General features: G+C 35.6%; 1 protein-coding gene across 1 annotated transcript in view; it reads right to left on the reverse strand.

The window, feature by feature from the left end:
- Positions 1-25,875, reverse strand: part of LOC131078078 (uncharacterized) — a 242,299-nt gene that overhangs the window by 79,828 nt on the left and 136,596 nt on the right. Inside the window, exon 12 of the mRNA XM_058015721.2 lies at positions 2,739-2,859. Within this exon, the coding sequence (XP_057871704.2) occupies positions 2,739-2,859 (121 nt within the window). The remainder of the gene's footprint in view (positions 1-2,738; positions 2,860-25,875) is intronic.

The raw sequence follows: 25,875 nt of genomic DNA on the forward strand, positions 1-25,875 counted from the left end.
AAGAAATGGGAAAACTTTGTTAATCTATCTACAACAACATATATATAGTCCTTACCCTATACCTTCGATAGCCCTATAATGAAGTCCATAGGGATACATTCCCATTTCCGCTAGGGATAGGCATGGGTTGCAACAAACTAACTAGATATGTATGCGCATTCTTGTTTTGCTAACATTTGGGACACTCCCAAAAATACTTAAGGACAATACTTTTAAGTTCTTTTCAAGGATCTTACTTTATATTTTAATCGTAGTGTACCTATAATCCTATATAGAATAAATCCTCTCAACATCTCTTAACTTCCTACCCTCAAAGGAGATTAGATGCTTATTTTGTATCATGACAACATGTATCTTGTCTCTCAAAGTATCACATTGCAACTCAAAAGGCTTGGAGAAATCAAGAATAACTAAAACTAGGAAAGTGCACATAACTTCTTTGAAGTGATCAAAGCATCGATGTACTTCAACTAACCAAACAAAATCTCCCTTCTTGGTCAAATATTCTATAAAAACCACATAACCCAAAGTATCCTTGAGTTTTGAGAGATTTTTGGGTGGAGGCCAATCAACAATTGCTTTGATCTTCTCAAAATCTACTCCAACACCCTTAGAGATAATGATGTGGCCAAGGTAGAGAAGCTCTATCATGCCGAATTCACTTGACCGTCATCAACTTAGGAAGCGGGCACTACACTTTCCTCTTGAGGCATGATTTGAAGGCTTTTTTTGCCATCGGATACTTTCTTGTATGGAGTGGGTTGTCTCATTTCTCTCCCATGAGATTAAGTTCTCAATAAGGGTCTCCATTTAGGATGTTGTAGCCTTCATTGATTGAGATAAATGAGAAACAACAACTTCTAGATTGAGGAACCTTGTTTCCTTTAACCTTGTTTCCTTTGCCAATGCTTGACACTTTTGTATTCATGCTAGGGAATTTACAAATATCATTTATAAGGCACCACTTCTTTAACTTGTACTATGTTGTGTGCTTACAAATGTACAGCAAAAAACTCTAAAAGCAAAGAAATTTCTCTAATACTACTTGATCCATAAACTAGGATGAATATTCCATACACTAGTCACCAACTTACCAAATTTGTTAAAGAATTAGAATTTGAGAGAAACAATTGATTGAATTATTTAAAATAGAATAGAAATAAAAAGTTCACCAACTTACACCATCAAAAGTGAATCAAGGTACCTTGGAGAAACTTCTTGTGGCTAAGAACTTCAAAAAATTTAAGCAAACACTCACTTATGTAGTCCAACTGGCTGTTACAAGTGATCTTCAATCCATAGACTTGAGCTTGCAAGAACTCTCCCAAGACTAATTATAATGCTACTACTTCCTATCCCTTTACTACACAATAGTCATGAAAAATAAGCAAAATATCACATCGTGGCTTACCAAAATTAAGTCACAAGATGCAATTTACAACAAGCATACCCAATACGACTTGAATACAATATTTTTAGATGCGAAATCTTCTGTAGGCTAAAACAATCACCAAGGAAGAAGTGAAAACTAAAGATATTTGACTTCTAGAATGCCAAAACACATAGATTGTCATTCATAAAAAAAAATGCCGCAAATTCACCACAATGCCAAAAACATATAATTTTTTAGTGATTTCTCATCATTTGAAACCTACACATTGATGTCCCATTCCACCTTGCACATACTCAAACATTAAAGAAATGGTCTATTGTCTAAAATTGTACTAAAGAGTACAAAAATGGCTTGTCTCTGGACTAGTCAAGTATTTATTAGGAATGATAAGGAGCGTGGATAACAAAAATTATTTCCACAAAGAGAAACAAAAGGCTCATTAATATTTAGTCCTATTATAGAGAAATATTTCAATACAAGAAATCAAGTTCTAGTGTCCTTGTATTGTTAGGAAGTGTTTGCAATCAAAAAGTGAGTGCCATTTGTGGGGCAATGGTGTGTGTCATGCGCCATCAACCACAATAGTTGAAGCTTTTAAATGATCATAACACCTTCCCTATTATTTCATACCATTAGCCACTTGTCACCTTTATTATGGGAAAAGAGTTATGACATCCATCTTTGATAAACCAATCTGCATGTTGAAAGACATTTGAGATGCATTATTGCCTGCGGCACTATTTCAATAAGATCCATAAACAGTGTTTACAGATTCAGCAAAATAGACCTAGAGGATTTCATATCTAAAGTTTAAAGAGAAATGAAAGCGTATTTTCTTTGAAGTAATATTCATATGGCAGGTTGTGCATTAGCAATATGAGGGAGTTTAGACGAATGAAGGTGTATGGGATTAATTGTTCTTTCATACCCCTTGCATTTACTTGTGAAAATTATGCAACTATTGGACTAAAAGGTATTGCTAGATCTATAACATTGTCAAAGTAGTGGTTAATTACCAATGAAATAAAAGAAGGCAGTTTCATTTGGATTCAATCAGATTAGAAAGAGTTGAATAAGTAGTTTCACTTATTAAGAGATTGAAACTGTAGCAATTCTAGTCACTATACAAAAGGGAATGTTCACATGGCTAGTAAAAATTTATCTTGAATACATTATGCTTTACAATATTTTGTATTTCTAGAGATTGGACTCGTAGTTTATATCTTGTTTTTAAACTCAAGTAACAATGATATCTTCTAAATACAATTGAGTACTTTTTTAGAGACAAAAATTCTGAAACTATCCCAAAACTTTCTCAATATAAAAATGTAAAAATTATGCTTACGATTGAATTCTGAGCCCTTAAGATTTACTGAGAGTATATCCATTCCTGCATCTCCCAATGCTACTTTTGTTAAGCTAGCAATCTTAATAAGGGAAGCTTCTATAAATCGTGTCTCCATGACCTATGGCATATTTAAGACATTTCATTAGATAGCGATTTAGATGAGAAGCTTTAAAAAAAAATTAAGATCACAAAATTATATAAATTTTAGCCCCTAAAAAAATGTTTCCAAGCCTAAAACCTTGAATACATATGTTAAACGGTGGGTAACGGCATGTTCTCATGTGGCTGCTTAGCTTATTTTTGCTAGCAGTGGCTGTTCAACTTTTTTAGGAAATATTGTGAAGCTGGTGGCCCGTGAGTATTTATTTTTCTACTTATTTTTAAGAAAAATCTTAAAATTGGTACTAATAATATTAGTAATAATTTGTGCACAGAGACAAAATGTTTAAAAAAATGAGGGAAACAAATTTGTGGAGCCACGTGGCATTTTTGGCAATATGCAGTTGCTGCTTATTTCCAGCCCTCCTATTTTCCCATAGCTTATTTTCAATTCCTAAATAATAGCTGCTCCACTTAAATAGCAAAAGATTCTAAATTATCCTTTACCAACAATTTTAAATTTGTATGGGAACACTCCAACTGCAGAAAATAGAGTTAAGCAGCCGCATGAGAACATGAGATTAAAGGTGCATGAGAAAAAAATGCACCCGAAAGAGGAAATCTAATATACTCAAAGCATCCTTTGGAGTATCGGTATTTGATCCTATAGATGACGCCTTAGAAAGATTCAAATGTATCCAAAAGTATATAGGGGAAAACATCTCTTTGCTAGCACTACTCCTATGAACAAATCAAATGGATTTGTGAATGGTGATTGAATATAGGGATTCTTGATAGCAAATTGAATACCCTCTAGGGTAGAGCTAGATATTAGAATTCGTAGCTAGATTCTCATGGTCTTTCGGGTAAGTACTAAAAAAATCAGAGCTTCTTCATCTTCTAGTTTCTATGTGAGAATCGCAGACATTGTATACTTCAAAGCATAGTAATATTAGATAAATTTTTTATTAAAATATGGACATACTACTGTTGGAGCTTTGCTAATAGCTTCTTTTATCTTTTTGAAATCCCTTTTCCCTTCTTCATTCCATTTGAAAATTGTTGGTCCTTTTCATCAATGCTGATGTCTTATGTAAGTTCTGGAACATAGGCACAAATCTTCTCAATAAGTTGACTTTGCCAAAGAATGGCTATGTACCAGTTTTGTTTATAGGCAAAGACAAGTTATAAATAGCATCAACCCATTTAGGATCAATCTTCAGACCCTCCAAAAAGATATGCCCTAACTACTTTCCTTCTATTATAGAATAGGTAGACTTCTAAGGGTTTAAGAAAATATATTTTAGTCTAGATCTTTTGAAAAGTTTTGCTAAATGTTGAAAGCGATCATCGTGTTGCTTTGAGAAAGATGTGAGATCATCTAAATATAGGTAGGAAAATTCAATGTCAAATAGAAAAATGTCAATGAAGTTAAAAGAAGTTGACAAGGCCGAATTGTTTTTGATAAAGAAATCTCAGTTATTTCTGAAGATAACAAATAGCTGTTTCTTAAGATGACAAATAATTGCTTTTGTAGATATTATATTCCTGCTGAAGATGACAAATAATTGCTATTAAAAATACTATAGAGTTGATGACGAAGATAACAATAGTTGTTGCTTAAGATGTTTTTATCTATTCTAGAGTTCTTTGGAATTTCGGGCATAGTTAATAAAAGTAGATTCTATTTTAGGCATTATTTTCTATCCATTCAAGTCTATGTATAGGAAACTAAGATTATTTATTAATTTATAAATTAGTTATTGTTTTAGAAGAAAGTCATTTTCTATGTTTAGGATGAGATTTCTGTTTTTTCAGGAAGCTATTTTTAGTGGGTTAATATTCCATTTTATTCATCCAATTTTGGTTTTATTTTATTTTAATCATCCAATTGAAAAATTGGGTTAATGTAATTTATTTTATTATTGTTTTTGTTAGTTATTTTTAGAATTTGAAATTCTATGTTACATTTATTATTTAGTTTGTACGAGATCAAAGCATAGTAGAATATAATTCAAGACTCAAGGAAGTTGGTTTTAGGATAAACAATTTTTTTCTGTGTAATTTCTGAGCAACCTCTGTCTTATATGAAATTTATTTAATAATGGAATGAAAGAAAAGATTTTTGCACAAGAGTTATCCATATAAGTGAGAATTACATTGGACAGGTACAAATCTAAAGCTCCTTCAACAAAGTTCAAGATCTTGAGACTCGAGAGAAAATCTCAACTTTGTTTGATCACTAAAATGGAAACAACCAATTATCAACGTAAACAATTGTCAATGTTTCTATGGTTCTGTTGACGTGTATTTTGTACACTATCAAACACAGAATAAAATACCTAAAGGTACCTTATCCTCTTTTGAATAAAACCTCTGATTGCTGAAGATGTCGCGAAGAAGGATCAATTAGGGTGACTCCAAGGTTCTGTAATGTATGGTCTCTACGTGTGGATAAGCACCAGTGGTCGTTGTGAATGCTGTTTCATCAAGGGGCCTTACGTTTCCGTACAGGAACAAGATTTCCTAAAACTAACAAGTTCTCAAAAGATCAAAAGGTAGGGTTTGCAAGAGATGAATCCTAATCTAATCCTAAGAATGACTCAATGTAGGCTAGGCTTGGTAAGATCCTACCAATTTCAGTATTGCCAAGGAATAACAACTCTACTGAAGTTGATGCGATCTTCTAAGGTGACTATTGATTTTTCAATTCATCAAGGATCATAGACATTACCATGAAGGTACATATCAATAATTCAATAATGATTGAAGGTTTAAGCAATCCAAATATTTCCAGTTGACCACACAAGGTGTCCTTACAATCAGTAAGAAGCTAGTGGTTTGGAATGTGAATCTCACCAAAGATCAAGCTCAACACTTAGTCCTTCAAATTTAAACACTACTTCGACTGAGAATGATTCAAGAAAGTAAACAACCATGAAGATAACCACGAGAATTGTAATAAAACACCATAACTTCAATATTTTATTGATCTCAAAGTCAACATAGACAACAATTGCTTGAAATTCCTTCTTCAATGCTCAATCTTGCTACAAAATAACTTTCTTCTCAAAAGCTCTAATCTTCTTCCTGTTCCAAGATGATTCTCACTCCGTTGTATTCAGCTTCACTGCTCCTTACGTTCCACGCTAGGTGATTCAATCCGGAAACAATATCTTCTTGAATGTTGCCTATCTCCAAATTAGGTTGTACTACTTGATTCAATCCTTCATGTGGCAACACCATCGTGATTCATGATCATGCTTGAAATGTATTCTCTTTTTTTTTTTGGTAAATTTTCTGGATAGTACTTCTCCTTAACGGAAGTTCATTGCCCTCCTTCTAGCGCCAATTCTTTTCACTTTTTATCTCGAAATTCCTTTGCTAGGGAAGATTTCACCTTACTTCATGCTATGAATAAAAGTTAATGTCCGAGAAAGGTCTTAAAAGGTGTGTATAAAGAAAATCCCTCTGGTCCTTCAGGGAGGGACAGGAGCGAATTTGACCTTCTGGCCAAAAAATTCATCATTTCATTGTCAAGTCTGGATGCTCTATCATGCTCATTTCGTCCTTCACCATGCCTTTGATGTTCCAATTTGACCAAACAAGGTCAGGAATGACTCAAACAAGCCTTTTCGCTCTGGACCCTTGGTGAGGGACAGGAGCGCTTCGTCTTGGTCCCTTGGAGAGGGACAGGAGCGAAATTTCGCTCCTGATATGCATCGGCGTGATGGTGTCTATGCCTGCAGTGATGATTTGAACATCATAAAGCTTTCCTTCGAAGATCGCACTAGCCTTGTGGAGATGGTCCAGCGATGTCAAAACAAGACTTAGTTAGAATTTCATCGAAGATCAATCATTGCTCCTACATTCCTTAGTGTTAGGATTAGATCCTCTCCTCACCCTCGTCTTTTTTCCTTTTTTTTCAAATCAAAGCTAGTAAGAGCCTGTGTTCCAGCAATATTCAAAGCAGATCAGACGTTCAATCATCAAATGTAAGTCCCCTTGTGATTCCAGCAAATCACATCATACCACAGAGAGCTTATCCACACGTAGAGACCCTACATACAAGAACCTTGGAGTCATCCTGATTGATCCTTTTTCGCGATATCTTCGGCAATCAGAGGCTTTACTCAAGAGAGGATAAGGTACCTTTGGGTATTTTATTCTGTGTTAGGTAGTGTACAAAATACACGTCAATAGAATTGGCGCTAGAAGGATTTTTAGATTTCAAGATATATTACTAATTTTGAAATGTTGTGTAGGCATCAAATGGAGATCCCGGAGTTGGAAAATCAAGCCAGATCAAGGACGGTCTCCTCCAAGACGATCAAGCAAGGAGAAGGGCGACTTCCTCCAGTCTAGCATCGACAAGGACGACCTCTTCCAATCCAGCATTCCAAGGCGAGGTACATCATCATCCTGCAAATCAAGGACACAAGAAGTCAGAGCAAAGGGTTCGTTGAAGAAGCAGATAGTTCCAGATGAATTAATTAAAGCTAGCTTCTCAACAACATCAAGTTGAATATTTGCCAAGTTACAAGTGTCAGACGAGGTGACATCCTAGTCATCACTTCTCCAGTCAGTGTGGTCCACCTCAGCATTTCCAGATTCAATGTACCTAACTCATGGAAGGTGGCACAAACTCCGATGTACCTACCCCAGCTATCCATTGGTTGAATTTCGCCCTCCACTAGCTTCTCCACACTTAGTAGAAATTCGCTCCACTCCTCTGGATTTCGCTCCTCAAATTGCTCTCCAATTTTGCACTTGAAAGGATGATTGAATGATTTGAATTGTGAAACAACACCTCCAATATATAGAGCGCTCACCTTCTACATCTCTCCATAGGCCGACTTGGTGGAAAAAATAAACAAAGATTAATAAAAGGAGAAGGCCGACTTAATTAAGCAATAAAAAATGATACCTCAAGCGCTCTTCTTTTTAAATTTTAATTTAATAATAATTAATTTCGAAATGCCTCAATTAATTAAAAAAACGATTTTCCAAGGCTCAAAATTAATTATTAAATGCTATGCGCTTTTCATTAAATGCCAATTTAATTAAAAATTTTTAAAAAATATTTTGAAGTTTTGGGCGAACTTGGCATCTAGTGCGATTTGCTAAAATAAGGCAAAAAATAATGAATTTTGATAACTTCGCTCTGGTCCCTTGGAGAGGGACAGGAGCGTTTTGCCTTGGTCCCTTGGAGAGGGACAGGAGTGATTTTGCAAATCCAAGCTTATCTGTCCTTTGTTAGCCTTCCAAATTATATTCAATGGATAAATGATGTTTTCCTTGGTCTCTTCAAATCATAAAATTGTCTTGATCCTGCAAGAACAATGCAAATTTGAAATTCAAGCTCCGGTCCTTCAGTGAGGGACAGGAGCGAATTTTGTCTTCTAGGCCAAAATGCTTCACTTTTCACCATGAAATGTCTTGGCTAAGGAAGATATCATCTTGTTACACGCCATGAATAAGAGTTCAAGTCTAAGAAAGGTCTAAAAATGTGTATATAAAGAAAATCGCTCTGGTCCCTTGGTGAGGGACAGGAGCGCTTTTACCTTTGTAGACAAAAACTCCATCATTTCATTGTCTTTGATCAAGTCTAGATGCTCTATCATGCTCATTTCGTCCTTCACCATGCCTTTGATGTTCCAATTTGACCAAACAAGGTCAGGAATGACTCAAATAAGCCTTTTCGCCCTGGACCCTTGGTGAGGGACAGGAGCGTTTTGCCTTGGTCCCTTGGAGAGGGACAGGAGCGAAATTCGCTCTGGATCCTCAGTGAAGGACAGGAGCGAAATTTGACTTTTTGAACTCTCTATCAGGATAATTTTTATGGAATATAACATTTAAGTATAAGAATTCTTTCTTATACTTTAAGTTATATTCCATATATACTTCCAAGATGTTTGAGAGTGGTTTCAGACCTCCAGGAGTTATATTGCAAAATCTAGTTTTTTGAGGTTTTTCAGTTTCCAGACTTAGTCAAATTTCAGGATCAGGACATTCCAGACTTAGCCAAATTTCAGGATCAGGACTTTCAAACTTAGCCAAATTTCAAGATCAGGACATCACTTAAGCCGGACTTGCTATCCTATTGATCTCCTCGACAACACTCAAAAATGCAAAAGCCAACTGACAAAACCCTAAAAGACCTAAAAAAAACAAACCCTAAAAAGCAAAAAAGCAAGGGTCCCCATTTGCAATGGGGCGATGTGTGAAAACGTCACAACAGGTTCAAAGGTGAGAAATTTGATTATTGAAAAGATTAGTTGAAAAAATATTAATATAAAAGGAGTATGGAACATCATGGTAAGTAGGTATGTTGAACCTCAAGATTGAAGTAAATGCAATGAGAAGACAAAAAAGAAAGGAGAAAAAAGATGCTCAAGAGATCTATATTATGAGTGCAATAGATCCAAGTATTTATCTAAGAATTCTGAGTTACAAGACAACAAAGTAAGCATGGACAACATTAGGAAGTTCTTTTCAAGGTACTGATTGGGTAAGGTTTGAAAACTATCAAACCCTAAGAATGAATTATGAGAATTAAGGATGAAGGATAATGAAAAAATTGAAGATTATTGGGTTAGAGTGATAAAAATACAATAAAAAAGATAAGAACATATGGGGAGGTTGTACAAGATGTGTTTTTGGAGAGGATCTCGAGCTCTCTTAAACCCAAGTGGATGCATATTGTGTTCACTTCAGAAGAATGCAAAGATTTAGATACTTAACAAGTTGAAGAGCTGATCTTTAATAAACATGAATAGAAGGTAAAGTGTATGTGTGGTCTAACTCTAGACCAAGCATTAATGTCAATTGCAAAAATTAGTAGTAATCAAGGATCAAGTACAAGTTCAAGGCAATAATGGGGAGAATTTAATCAAAGATTTGGTTCTAAATCAAAGGAAGAGGACAAAGAAGAGGTCATGGTACTCAAAGGAAAGGCAAATTTGGTGCAGAAAGATAGCCAATGCAATGTTATTTTTGCTAGAAATAGAGAGGGATTCCAGACTGAAAAATTTACTTGAAGAAAGAAAAACAAACTACATAAAAGAGTACATGGGAATCCAAATGTAGGTCTAAGAATAGATAAAGATAAATATCGATTGCTCTTCTTCCTTTCATGCTATTGAAGTTGAAAACTCAAAAATGAGTTTTTCTAGATTTAGGTTGTTCTAATCATATGATAGGTTGTAGAGAAACATTTAAAAGAGAAGTAAGATTCAGTGAATAAAGTACTTGAAGGTTGTGGAAAAGAGAAAATGAATATTGACACTAGACAAAGAAAAGAAAAGTAAAAATTATTAATATATACCACTCACCACAGATAAGGAATAATCTAATGTGTTGGACAACTCACTAAGAAAGGACATAAATTGGTATATAATGATAAAGTTTGTATTATCTATGATTGAGATAAGGAGGAAAGTTGATTGCTATGGCAGAGATGACAAAGAATCGAATGCTCGCATTGAGAATCAAACTAAGTGCATGAAATGTTTGTTATGCTACTATTGAGGATCAAAGCAAGTGAATGAAATGTTTGTTATGGTACTATTGAGGATGCAAGTTGGTTATGTCACCAAATGTATGGATATCTTAATTTTTAGGGATTGCATATGTTGTATCAAAGAAATGGTACATGGGTTACCAAAATTTCAAGCAAGAAGAAAGGAAGTGTGCAAGGTTTGTGCACTTTGGAGACACCATAGGGATAGACTCCTAGATGTACATGGAAAGAAAACCAACCATTGGAGCTTATTCATTTAGTATACATGGTCCCATGTCCAAGGAAAGCATAGGTATAGAGCAGTACATGATTATATTCGTTGATGATTTAATAGATACATGAAATTATTTTTTGAATAATAATAATGATGCTTTGGAAACCTTCAAAATGTTTAAGGTTACGATGGTAGAAAAAGAAAGTGGCAGACACATAAAATTTTAAAGAATAGATAGAGGAAGTGTATTTTATTTAGAAGAATCTAATGAACTTTCTGCAAAGAATGGAGTCAAGAGATAGTTAACAACACCTTATACACTGCAGCAAAATGGTTGGTATAAACAGAGAACATAACACCAATAGAATCAGCAAGAAGTATGCTGGAAGAAAAAAGTATAGACAAGATGTTTTGGGCTGAAGCAGTTAATGCTTCCATTTACATCATGAAAAGGAGCCCAAGTATTATAGTAAGAGATAGGACACTACATGAAGGTCAGTATTAAAAAAATCTTACAATGGCACACTTGAAAGTATTTGGTTTCTTATCTTATTTTCACATAAGTTGTGAGAAAATATGTAAAAATGGATGCAAGGAGTGGAACATGCATATTTACAAGTTATAATGCAGAAAGAAAGCCAACAAGTTCTATTCTCCTCAAGGAAAGGAGAGTATTATTTCTATTGATGCAATATTTGTTGAAAGAGTCTATGCAGATCATCTGAAGAAAGAAAAAGACATAGTGGATAAAGGAATAATTTCGGATCAACAAGAAAAAGCTGAAAGTGCAAAATCTACATCAAGCTCAAGCAATATTGTTCCAAAATGGAAAGAAGGTAATATAAACTCATCCTCCAAATCTGATGATAGATTAAAATGAGAGAAAGTAGTGAAGATTCTCAACTGATCAATCATGAATTTTATTCAAATATTGAGATGGATCTTACGAAGTTTGAAGAAACAATTTAAATGAAAGAATAGATTACTGTTACAATATAATGATGATGTAATTAAGTGTATTCACAATTTAATGTACTTGAGTAATAGGTGTAAGTTATGGGCTCGACAATAACTCAGCTAGCACAAAAATTTTAAAAACCAAGGACTTGGGAAAAAATAGGCAATAACTCAGAAGATTTATCGAACATTAGAAAATATATAATTCTTAAAATATTTTCAAAAATAATGTTGGCATTTGTTGTCATTGATGTCAACTAGAACAGAAGAGATGAGAAGCATAAATGATGGATTGCAGAAGAGCAAATGTGCTAAGTTCATTGTGAGTTGTAGAGGTGATAGTGTGTGAAACTAGGTCAATTGCATATGCACAAAAGAGTGCTTGCAGATGTGAAAAAGTGTTGGAGTTCATATGTTTCAGTGCTGGAATCATGTTCTACATTGATCTCTCAATGTGTTTTGTCCATCGGGTTTCATCTATATGAGTTGCAGATTGAAAAATGTTGAAAATACCTTGTTTCTACAGTTTTCGGTGAGACAACATTTTTGTCTCATTGACATGTATTTGTGTCAATGAGACATGGATTTAGGCAAGATACGTTTTGCCTTTCATCAGCCCTTGTATGTTATGATGACATGTCCCCGGTTTCGTTGTGATAGACTCTAAGTCTTGGCGATAGGAGTCTTTAAGATGGGACAAGGTTTTGGTTTGGTTGACATAACGTTCTTTTCGGTGTGGTGGGGTCTCGATCTGGGCGACATGCATCTCTCTTGGTGAGATCTTGCCTTTTGGCAAGACTCACTTCTTGTTTCGGCACCTTTTGAAGTCACAACGACTTTGTCTTCCCGTTGGTGGGGCCTCGGCCAGGCCCATTTTGTCCAAGTGTCTGCAGGTATACAGGTGGCAGTTGTTCTTTGGCCATTCATGTTGAGTTAAGTTTGAGTGGGTTTCTTCACCTATGTGCTCGATGGTGCCATGTGGCGGTTGCAAGTTGGCTCTCTCGGGTTGTGATCCGTTTATGTGGGCCCCATGGTGGAATGGTGAGAGAATACCTTTTGGCCTTTCGACAAGACTTGATTTATCTTTGGTCGTCCCTTTGGGTTACGCTAAAACCATTTCTTTTTGGTGTAACAGGCTCAATATCTTGCCGATGAGGGTTCCTCTTCGGTGGGACCTCTATCGGGCCCACTTTGGTCATGTGACCGTCCAGCTGGCATTCGTTCATTTGACCGCTCATACAGTGTGCTTCTCGAGTGGAACCTCTACTGGGCCCACTTTGCCCATGTGACCGATGGTTCTAGCTGGCGTCCGTTCATTTGACCGCTCATACTGTGTGCTGTTCGAGTGGGACCTCTACCGGGCCCACTATGCCCATGTGACCGATGGTTCCAGCTGGCGTCCATTCATTTGACCGCTCATACTGTGTGCTGCTCGAGTGGGACCCTCTTTGGTGATATGGCATGAAAGCATTTTTGGCATGACTTTCCATTTCACAGAAGCCAAATCTACCTCTCTTTGGCACTTTATGCTACTTGACATGATGATTGTTTGATGTGATGAGGGTTCTGTCTTGGCGACATAGCTTTCATTTCGGGGTGACATAGTCTTTTGCTATGACCCTTATTCTTTCTTATTGGCTAATAGAAGTTGTAGCGATAAAGGTTTATTGTTGTGACATCGAAGTTATCACAACGACAAGATTGACTGCATGGTTAAGGGTATAAAGGACATCGCCATCTAGTGAGAAGACTGCCAAGCTAGTGGAAACTGTCTGTGACTCAATGAGAAGGGTTTACGGTCGTTGTGGCCATGAAATCTCATGCCAATAAAACCCTAAGTGGAGGTTTTGACCCAAGAGGGTGATTTTGATGCCACAAATGCAGCTTGATGGTTAAATTGTCCACATTGGTAGTTGACTCCAGTTGACCAAGCAACATGGAAGATAAATTTGATGAAGTGGGGTCTTGCAGAATGAGTGAATGTGTATCCGAATGACAAAGGTGTTACGTACAAAGATGGAGAACTTCAAAGCGGTAGTTTTGTATCAATTTTGTGTAGGATTTAGGATGAATCGAGAAGAGTGCATTTAATGGTGAGCTTGTTGTAGGGAGTTGTGAAGCTTGAGAAATCACTCTAGACCTAAAATCACCAAAATCAGCATCAAATCACAGAGAATGATCTGTATACAGAAGAAGACCAATAAGATGCATTTAATGCTGATGACTATGAACAAAAGAATAAAATCTATTTGCAGATATGAGTTTCTCAGAAGATTGAGAAGATAAATTTTAAATTGACTCTTGGAGGGAAAAACCATATGCGTGCAGAGATAGTCAAGTGCAAATATTTTTGGAGAGATGCTGAGCTGTTTGAAGTAGTTGAGTTCGAGTTGGCTAAGATAGTGTGTGTAGACTAAACTGGTAGGATTGAGGTGTGACTTCAAAAGGGTGGAGAGTAGAAAAGGATGATGCTGAGTAAGCAATTATGCATTGGCAAGAGTTGGAACTAGTAGAGTGATAAAGAACTAAGGGAATGGAACGAAAAGTGTGTGTCTAGAGAAAAGGAGAGAAGTGTGCACTTCCACTGAAATAGAGAGTTATAGATAATCAAAAGGGGTAGAACATGCTGTGTGTGAATGGTAGAGAAGTTCAATTTGTAGCGAAAAAATGGAGAAAAGTGTGTCTCCTATTGCATGTGTATGATTCCAGCCTAGCTGAGTAGTGTACAACAAGAAAAGGGGAGAAGTGATTTGCAGAATAGAGAAGTGTGGTTGGTAAGAAGAAGGAAAAACAAAAAGGGTGTATGCATCTCTGATAGACAGAGTTGTAGAGTAGAAGAAGATATTGATGATTTGCAAGGACTACAGGGTAGAGCAAAGGGGAGATCATTTTAGAGTAGCAGAGTGAGTTCATCAATCAAGTTGTAAGGTGTTACAAAACTTATTTGTAACAAGGTTATATATTGTGTCATTAGTTCATTGCTTCGTTATAATTCTCTAAGTGGGTGCTCAAAGTAGGGGTAGGTTCTCCTTTGAGTAGGTGCTCGTAAAATCAGGGGTTGGTACTCCTTTGGGTTGGTGCCCACAAACAACAGGGGTTGGTGCTCCTTGGCTTGGTGCCCTAAATCATATTGTAATCAGTTTTCCATTGTGAGGCTAGATTGGAGCAGTAGACTCCAACAACTATTCTCACTGAGGCTTTTCCCCATAGTGGGTTTTCCTCGTACATCTTGTGATGTGTGATGTGTCTTGTGTGTATGTGCTTAAATCTCTTTGCTTCATTAGTGTATGTACAATTTGGTTTAAAAGTTTTAAAGACTCACTGATTCACCCCCTCCCCTCTCAATGACCTAATTGCGTTCCTTCAAATAATACATACTCATTGAATTTGTAGAACATATTACTAATTTCCATCATATATGAATCAAATTTTGAGTTAATCATAGATTGCAAACTCACCTAGAAATTGCCAGAACTCGGCGAAATTGCAAGTCCCAAAACTCATCGAGTCCAATGGCCTTGGACTCATGAGCTATGGCCCTGCGATTCTAGACACAGAATCACCGAATTCTTGGGAGGGACTCATGTGAATTCTAGAGTTGGACTCAAGAGTCTCGACCTAGAACTCTTAGGTTTCAAGATACATGCCCAACAAATAACAAAATGAGTTTTTTTTTAAAACATTTTGTTCATTTCTTTGCTCTTGGTTGCCAAAAATAGGGGGAAATGTTGGCAAAATTTTTTCCATTTCCCTTCTTTGCCTATTTCCTAGTATTTTTAGCTTTTTTTTGAAATCTTTTTTTCAAATGATTGATTATCATTAATTTTCTGATTTTTACTAAACCCTACTTATTTTTTTTAATTTTTACATATTCAAACAATAATGTCAACTTCAAGGCTATATAGAAAAGACCCTGCATGGAAGTATGGGATATCAAGAAATAAGAAGGGTAAGGTCACTTGCACTAAATGTAGTAAATGGATGATAGGGGGAATGAATACATTAAAATACCACATTACCAAAATACCTCGACAAAATGTGGACATATGCCTTGGATCAACTACAAAGATGGTTAGAGAGATGAAGGCCCTTTTTCCTAAATATGAGTTGAAAAAGGGAGAAAGACAAAAGACTAAGGAAGAACTAGTAGCAACGATGAATAAAAATGTATCAATTTCTATGCCATCAGATTCCCTTGGTGACCCAATTCCAAGCATTCGCCATCAACATTCTTCTTTTGGTGAGAGTCTTGAGGGTTCTTTTTCTACTGCTAGTGGTAGCTAGATTCCTCCACCAGGATCGAATTACTTTATTCCACACAATATTCTAGGGGAATAATCTCCACTTGAAGGTATAGGATGGAATAAAGAAAAACATCATGAAGCGAGGATGGTAGCAGAAAATTTGTGGTACTATAATAATTTACCTTTCAATGTGGCAAACAACCCATATTGGGAAGGTTTGGCAGATGCATTGACAGTTGCAAGTAAGGGGTTTAAGACCCCAATAGCTAAAAATTTGAATGGGCCAAAATACACGGCTTGTGGTTGATGACCAAAATTTTTTTGGCAAAGAAAAGGTTGTAGCATCTTATCATATGGATAAATAGATGGATATAATAGGAATCTCTAGAATATTTTAGTGGCTTCTAATGGTGCATTGATGTTCCTCTAGTCCATAGATGCCTTGCAAGAAGTAAACAATGTTGAGACTTTGTCCAACTTATTAGATGGGGTGATCCAAGAGGTTGATGTTGAGAATGTTGTTCAAGTTATTACAAACAACTCATCTGCCTATGTAGCTACAACTAGACTCCTTAGAGGCATCCTACAATTTCATGAACTCCTTGTGTTGCACATTGCTTTGATTTGTTGTTAGAGGACACTGGCAAGATTGGATGGGTGAAAAGTGTGGTTGAAGATGCTAAAAATGTTACTGAATTTATCTACAATCATACCTGGGTGCTTTCTTTGATGAGGAAACACACAAATGGCAAGGACCTTGTCCAATTGAGTGACACGATTTTCTGGCCACTTCCTTAAATTACAAAGCATTCTTAGTGCCATTCCTCATCTCAAGCAAATGTTTGTGTTTGATGCTTGATTGTAGTCTCCATTTTCAAGAAAGCTAAAGGGGAAAAGATTGTAAATATAGTTTTTGATGACACATTCAACAAAAATGGAGAGGAGTTAATCAGGGCAAGTAACAAACACAAACATAAAATTTATACAAGATAATCTATTTGCCGTTTTTATTATTTTGAGAGGTTAATTTCTAATAATTTAAAATTTGTTTTAATTTTTTAGGTGACAAAACCTTTGGTTAGGGTTCTTTGTATGGTGGATGGAGAGGACATGTGAATGGGTTTCATTTATGAGGCCATGGATAGGGCCAAAGAGGCCATTTCACATTACTATGGCGGAAACAAAAAAAATATGAAATCATTCGGAACATCATTGATCGTAGATGGACAAACCAACTCCACTAGTTGATACATGCCTTGACCTACTTCTTCAATCCAAAGTTATACTTCTCTAATACATTTAAGGCTGATGAAAAGGTCAAGGCAAGTGTTATTGCCTTCATTGATAAGATGCCGCCTAATCATGAGTTGAGAAACAAGGTACCCACTTCCTTGACAGTACACGACATATTTAAAGGACCCGACGGTTGTCGAGAGGTACACAAGTGTCAACCAACCAACACATAACTACCCGAGATTGACAACCCACTCAATACAATTAATTAATACCTTGTCGGATAACAAATATTATCAAACATAACAATAGGCAATTTATGCAAACAACAATGGCGCCTAATCATGAGTTGAGAAACAAGGTTCTTGATGAGTTGGAGGTGATTCTATATCTTATTTATGAATTTGGAAATGCTAACTATCTAGAAACATCCATTTTACATACATAGTAACTAATTTTTTTATATTTGTGAGATTTTGCCAAGATCAAGAGCTCAATGAAAAGTACAAGAGAGACAAAATAGATGATAGGAATAAACTATATTCTATCAAGATGAAACTACTGATCAACTGGATCATCAAATCATTACATACAATGAATATGAGCCTGCTTATATAGGCAAGGCTATATGGATATGTGAGCACACAAACATGACATGTGGCTCAATAAGAAACAAGGGTAGGTAGGAAATAGGTGTGGTAGGTAGGAGAAACAATATAATATTTCACATGAGGTGGATCACCCACCGAAGGTGGAATTATCACTCCACAATAAGTGGATATGATAGAGTAGTAACAATATCCACACCATAAAAGGTGGAAATTCTCCTACACACACTATCCCAATGTGGCACAAACGCCCAAGTGTCTCATACCCAAACTACTATGAAATGCATTTCCTAAGTAAACTTAAGTAAGGTGTAATAATATCCATGATGAATAATTATTTACACCAACAATATTTGATTTAATTTTAATTTTTTTATCTATTCAGAGTCTACAAGAGTGCAAAGGGGAGAATCTTTTCTTGATCTCGAGCAATTTAAAGGAGAGAAAAACAACAACCAGGTAAAAAATTTAGTTCAATACTCCAAGAAAAAATTAGAAACTTTGTATTCTTTTACTTTATTCTTATTTTCTAAATTATTTTTTGTAGATTTATGGTGGGAGAATTATGATGCTGACACACCTAATCCTCAAAAGATAGCCATTCGTATTTTGTCCCAGCCATGTAGTGCTTCTACGTATGAACACAATTGGAGTTTGTTTGAGAACATTCATAGAAAGAAGAGAAATAGGTTGATCCCATGACACCTCAATGATTGTCTTTGTTTGGTACAACTTGTTGTGAGCATTTCACACATCGCCCCATTGCAAATTGGGACCCCCTCTTTTTGCTGAATAGACCAAGTCTTTTGCAGCCCGTGTCATCTCTTGACCCTCAGGAATGAGTTGTAAGGTCTTGTCGGTCTGGATTTTGATCTTTGAAAGTAATGAAATGATTAAGTAGGGAATGGATTCTTAAGGAATATATAGCCTAGACAGGATACAATATTAATATTGTCATCAAGTCGAGAATTAGGGTTGTGATGTATTGATAAATGCATTGTGCTTATTGCTTTGTCTTTAAAACTTTGAATTTTGCTAAACATAAACTTGATTGATACTTGTACTTCACAATGTTTCCTTGTCTTTTTCAGGTACATTGCGGGGAGAAAGACTTTGGATGCTGAGAAGAGGAATTCGTTGAGTGGATGATATCATCATCAAAGGAAGAGATTGTAGTGATAGAACAAAGAATGCATAGGCAGAGGAATGGAATGATGGATATTTGTCTAAGTGTCAAGATAACCCTGAGAGAATGGACATGAAGAAATGAAAGAGAAACAACCAAACTCTAGCTAAGTTTATAAAAAATCCTTCACAGAGGTGGATTTGTACTCATGATAAAAATTCCTCCACCCCTAGAATGAAATTGAATAACCAAATTTTGGCTAAGTTTGGAAAAAATCCTTCACAAAAGTGGATTTATGCTCATGGAAAATTCCTCCTCCACCCTAAATTGCACCCAAGGAAGCAGTTTAGTACATCAGTAGGATTTTGTCGCCAAGAACAAAATCCTCCTCAAGGTCTTATTTGCACTCAAGGAGGTAGTTTGTGGCAGTGTCAGGATTCTCTCCTAGTGACAATAGTCTTCCTCAACCTCTAATTTGTGCTCAGAAAGTTAGTACAAGTCAGGAAGCAAGAATTTCTTCCAAAGTGTGGAAAACAAAATCTTTCAAAGGGCCTTCTAGTGAAATTTGAGTGTTTTCCATGAACTTACTATTTTTAGTAAGTTTCATTGTGTCCTCAATTGGCCTAATTTTGATTTTGGACAAACTTACTATTTTTAACAGTATCTATTTTTAGTAAGTTTCAGTGTGTCCTCATTCGCCCTAATTTTGTGTATGGAAGAGCTTACTATTTTTAGAAGGTCTATCCTTGGCAGTAGGTGAAGCGTTGACTGCAGAAAGATCCACAACTTCCAATTCTAAATCCGAAAAAGGCAAATTTGCAAGCAGGTGATCAAATTCTGAATAGTCTGGAAATCCTCGTCGAAAAGATTGAGCATGACAATATCTATTCTTGGGTACAAATCCCAAGAAAAGGAGGAATTTTCCAAAAATCCAAAAAATACTTCTCTGAGAAATTTTCCAAAAATCCAAAAAGAAAATGTGAAAAGCGACTAAGAATTGGAAATTTCCTCCTCTGGACTCCAAAGGTGCCCAAGTCTTGGAAATGGCAAAAAAATTGACTATGGGAAAATTCCTTCTTCCCCTTCCCAGTGCACTGATGTAGGAGCATCCCTGGTTCATGGCAATCTTGCATCAACCAAAAACATTATTTTCAGTTTGTTTCCTGTTTTGCAATTTCAACATTTCTTTCTGTGTTTCTTTGCATTTGCTCACCAGATCTTGCAGAGCTGGATTTTGTTCGTGGACATGTTCATCTACCTTATCCTAAGTCCACTGGTTGTTTGGATCTTTTTCTGGCAAGTTATCGCTTTTAGAATTTGAGACAGTTTTTTGGCTTGGAGCATTGGAACCACTTGGACCTATTTGCTACTAGCAAATGTTGCAGATCATTTTCGTAGCTTGCGGAGCTTCAGTTCATTGTTTCCATCAATTTTTGGTGTGTGGCCAACCTTCCCTTGGGTCCGCACTTCATTCTATGGATTTTTCAGAAGGATCTCTTTGGCAGAGGCCATACTTGTTGTTTTACACTTTACATCTTGTTCATCGACATTTGTTTCATCTTGGGCCAATGTGGATCATTCTTGATCATATAAATCAATGTAATTAAGCATGTAGAAGTCAAATCTTAGAACATAGAAGATAAATTTAAAGGATAGGAGGTCCAGAGTTGGCACGCATTCTCGCTTGAGCCCGGATATTGTACTTGAGCATGTATGTAATCCGGCCAGTGTGCTGAATCTTGTGAGCCCGCATGTTGTTGGCAATTTGTAATTGATTTTCATGATATAATAAAGTCTTTTTTGCATTGCCTCCATCCCATTGTGTTGCTTCTGTTGTGTTAACTCTTGCTACATGGTCTAGACTGTTCTCTTTGAGGACTCTCTTGTCGTGACTGCACCCAAGCATTCATGAAGTCATGGAAACTGGAAATTTGGCTAGGTGTTTGAAAATTCCTCCTTCAGGTGTATTATGCGCTCAAACATTCCAGAAGGTATGGAAACTCAAAATGTGACTAAGTGTTGGAAAAATTCTCCATGCCATCTCATGTGCGCCCAAGCATTCTCAAGGCATGGAAACTCAAAAATTTGATTATGGAGAAATTCGTTCTCCAAGATCTAAATAGACCCATTTTCGAAATGCTAGAAAATGATAAAACATCAAAGATTCATCTCTCCAGTTCAAGGGCATCATTACAAGGAAGTTCAAAAAACATAAAGGAATTCTAGTTCTAGAGAATGCCAGTTCAAAGACCTCAAGATTTCGAGCAAGTACAAATGAGAAGAATTTACAACTATCTTGAATTTCCTTTGCAAATTTAGGATCCCAGATAGGAAAGAAGGAGGAATAATTCCAGTTCTAGACGTCAAGGAGGACATTCAAACTCCAAACATCCAGTTCAAGGCATTCAAGGTTAAATGCCTCAAAGATCAAAATTCAAGTACAAATGTAGAAGGAAGAATATCCTCTGGAAATCCAAACTCAAAAGTTAGAAGGAAAAGACTCAAGGAATGATAGTCGTTGACAGGGAAAGATATTCCAAGGTGAATTCTCGAACCCTAGTATGTGGAAAGGAGAAAATGATCAAGGATAATTTCAGAAGAGTTGATCAAAGTTAGACCTTTAGTCCAGATGATGTAATTTGGGAATATACTCCATCACAATCAATCAAAATGGAATATTATTCGATATGAGTTACCAAGACCACATGGTATCCAACATGCTGAGGTAGTGCCTCACCACCTTCTCTAGCCAATCACATGTTTCCAAACCATCACAACTAGATTCATTCATTTGCTGCCAAGGAGAGGGATAGTGGCATATTATTCTAAGTGATGGGCTATTAAATCCTTAGTGGGCATGCTATTCTAAATGATGGTCTATTAAATGTTTAGTGGGTGTGATGCATCATTAATTGCCATGCCCACTACCTTGCACCTCAAGGGTTATTCTTGGTCAAACCCTAATTAGGGTTTTCATGGTGTAATCTTGGCCCTTGATTTCAAGTCAATCTTGGTCGTTCATTTGTGGGAGGATATCTATAAAAGGCCCTACTTTCTCATTTGTAATTCATTAGACGGCTCATTAAAAGTGAGGAGCTCTTGCTCCTTAGAGTAGAAGTAGAGTAGGAGAAGGAGAAGACATTGTTGTAAGATTTGGAGAAATAAAATTTGACTTCATTGAAAATATGGTGGATTCATGTTTATTTCAACTTGTTGCATGGTGTTCTTCCAATTTCTCAATTGCTAGATAAAGTGCTTTGATTTCAATGGAGAATGTAATGGTGTTTGATGAATTTCCATGGCTCATACTTTTTGCATCTTATCAGATTATAAGTTGAAGTGTAAAGTTAGCCTAAGCCTTTTATATGGTTGCTTAACTTCAATCATTGAATTTGCATTGTACGTTAGGATGGTGTTCATCATTATGATATGTTTTTTTATTGCATAACACTTGGAAGATTGCACCAATTCTTGTGGAGTCGTAGTTGATCTTGGCGAAACAAAAATTGGTGAATTCGTCCATTGGAGCTATTCATTTATATCATTGTCCTTGAGAGTAGAATAAATTATCTAACCCTTTCCCCTTTAATTTCAGTTCATTTCCATTGTGTCTATTCCAAGAAGCGTCACGAGATTGCAATATACGATGAAGTTCTAGCTAGCATTGCAGAAGAAGTGAAGAATGGTTCAAACGTAAGTCCCTTTGTGTTACCAACATACATCAAGCCAAACGAGCTCATATCCAACATAAAGTCACACGTTCGTAATAGGAACCTTGGAGTCACTTGTACGATCTTTCACAATCTGAGCATACATAGGATTTTTCTCAAGGGAGGATAGAGTGTCCTTTGGAAACTTTATTCTGTGGTCACAAAACACCCATCAACACAACCTTCGCCTTCGAACTAGAAAGGTGGACTTTCACATGAGTCCATGGACTTGGATGATATTGATCCATATGGTGAATAGATTGTCAGTGAACAAAATGATGATGATGTCCTCCTTACTAAAGAAGATCTTGGAGAATTGGAGAGAGGGGCAGAAAAAGAAGCAGAATTGGACGCAATGGAGGAGGATGAAGACAATTTTGATTTTGAAGAACAAGAAACACCTCCTCCCATAGCACCTTCTAGTTTGAGGCCTCAAAAATTGGGTTACATTAGTAGAGGAAAATGAAGATGTAGATTTTATTTGGTTGCTTTTCTGATTTTGACATATCATCATATGTAAACATTTATAAACTTATGATGCTGCTATACATTTGAAATTTTGAAATTGAGTACGATTATAAATTTATGATTCATGAATGATGAAATTTCAAATATTGAGTGTTTGACGATCACATGACATGTGTAATGTTTCAATTATGCCTCTTATGTTCTTTAAATGCATTCATTTTATTTTTTTGTAAAACTATGGTTTTCTTTGATGAGTCTTAGCCGAGTGTGAGTCCCATTTTGGACTGCCGAGTTTGAGTCCAATACGATGAGTTTAATACATATCATAGACCAAAAAAAAAGTACAACCTCTAAATAAATTTGAGTTCAATACATATCATAGACCACAAAACATCTACAGGATGTAACACTTTCAGTGCTTTTGTAGAATTAAAGAAGTGACACTCAAATTGTTTAAATCTGAATTTTCTTCATATATTTATATATTTCAATTTAGATTTGATCTGTATTCAAATTATGGGGTGTTCCTATGTAAACAATCAGAAAAATGTGGGGTTGATTGTTCAAACTTCAAAAGAATGACTTATTTCCATAATTCATGTATATCGACTTCAACAATTTTATTTTGAAAGATATCATCAAATATACAATGTGAAAAAAATATTCATAAACTGTAGTAATATTGTTAACTGTTAAGCTGCAAGCAGATCATAGAAATATGAATGCTCATTTAATGTGTAATGACCCTCTTTGTATCATTTTATAAATTGCTTTCAAACTGATTTTTAAGACACCAAACATGTCAAAGAACAAATAGATTTTAAAGAATTGTATAAACGGATGTAGATCTTTACTATGCACATATGATTTACTTAATGATTAACAATAGTCTTGAGAATGGAATACTTATCTATTAATAGAAGAAGGTATCAGGTCTGTAATAATGATGCCACATCCCTGATATAGAATACTGAAGTTATGTTCAAAATAATGAAGTCTGATTTGATTACCAATCCGAGAATGGAAATCAACCAATACATGTAATTCGTTATTTCTGAATTATGACTTTAAGATCATGCGTTTCAATGTATAAGAGGTTCTGCCTCAGTCTGATAGCTGTCTCTGATTATAACCTTATACTCTTGCAATATTCTCTTGGCACTGTGTCTGACTATCAACCTTGTACTTGTGCATCTTTTAGCCTCGTAACAAGTGAGCTATATACCACCCTTATTTGATGGGTTGTCAGCTCTAAGAGCATTTCTGAGTTTTAAAGATACCAATCCACACCATACACTCTACTCTAAATCTACTCTACAAACTTCCATATACTTCCTTTTAAATCTACATATTCTTCTTCACAACCTCACTTTAGATACTATCATAAATCTGCTCTCAATTTCTTTAAAGTATGTTGTAATTTTGCTCACAAATATGCCTTATACTTTCAAATCTGCATATTCTTCTTCACAACCTTGCTTTAGATACTATCATAAATCTGCTCTCAATTTCTTTAAAGTATGTTGTAATTTTGCTCACAAATATGCCTTATAGAACTACCTCAAAATTCTTCACAGAAATCTGCATATACTATTATTTTTCTTTCTAAGATCTGCTAGTCTTCATGTCTTTTCATTGCTTCTTATCACTACCCTTTACACCACCACGTGCAAACTCTAGTTATACTTTCATGTTCCTTCCTAAGGAATGCGATCCTTTTTCAATGGTCATACGTCTTGATGAAATGCAACTCTTTGTTCTTCTTAATCGTTGACCTTCTAGTTTAATTTTTATAATTAATATAAACAAGGTAATCGCAGCCTTTGCTTGTTATTGCTTCACATAAATATCAACCGTAGCCTTTTAAAACAAATCGTATCATATTAATATTGATCACTACTTTGTCTTGTTGCACCAGCTTTGATCTCTAGTCTCTTTTAAATCATTGCCTTAGTAATCATAATGATCGTTGCATCATTAATGATAGCTCCCTGATAAAAAATTGGCTGACTTCCATGCTCCATACTATTTAGAAAGCCTTATTTATGTTGCTTAACAAAATCTTAATCGCTGCTCTTTTATTATTCTTTTAAGTAGGAATATTGTCTTTTAGTGGGGGTTCTAACATAAGGAGGTGGACCCCACAAATATTGTATATTAATATTGTTGTAGGGTATTTGTCTTTTGTTAATCATACAAATCGTCGGCTTTTACCATAGTTTGCTGCTTTGTTAAGATCATTGTGTGTTATATCATCACTGTCTTGTTATGTTATTTAATTGCTTCCTTATGAGATATAAGAATTGTTTCTTATTCATATATTAATTTCTGCTCATAAAATCTTCAAGCATTAATCTGTTTCTTGAGATTCATTGCTGCACAAATATAATTACTTTTTAAACTTCTTTATCAATCAACTTTTTGTCAATCACAATTGATTTGTCATCATTTGTTACCATCTCAATAATATTCTTTACCAAATCAGAAAGCCACTGTATTATCTGGAAGAGTCTTCCCACCATCATTTGTATTGTAGTGTTCATTGGATCGCTGCTCTTTAGCAGTCACACAAATCTTCCATAAATGCTGACTTGTCTTCAACCATAAACATTGAAAACTTAAGATGTTGTTTACCATATTAATTGTTGCCTTTCGCATTACTTGGCTTAATCAACATTGATTCATACTTGATCTTAATCATTTGTCCTTTTCTGTATTGGCTTTGAATGCTATCATCATTTATAAAGATAATACAAGGAGCTTACTTAATATTACCAATACTTGATGGAGTCTTGTTTGGGGACATCACATAATGAATAAAATATAATAGAAATATAAAAAAATTGTTCCAGCGAATGTAAAAATAAATCATCGATTATTTCCTTTCAGCTAAGTAAAAAACTGAAAAATCAAAATGATTTTTATGAAAACCTACCAAAGTCACAGCCCAAGA

This window comes from Cryptomeria japonica, chromosome 9, assembly GCF_030272615.1.
Source record: "Cryptomeria japonica chromosome 9, Sugi_1.0, whole genome shotgun sequence".
Taxonomy (NCBI): domain Eukaryota; kingdom Viridiplantae; phylum Streptophyta; class Pinopsida; order Cupressales; family Cupressaceae; genus Cryptomeria; species Cryptomeria japonica.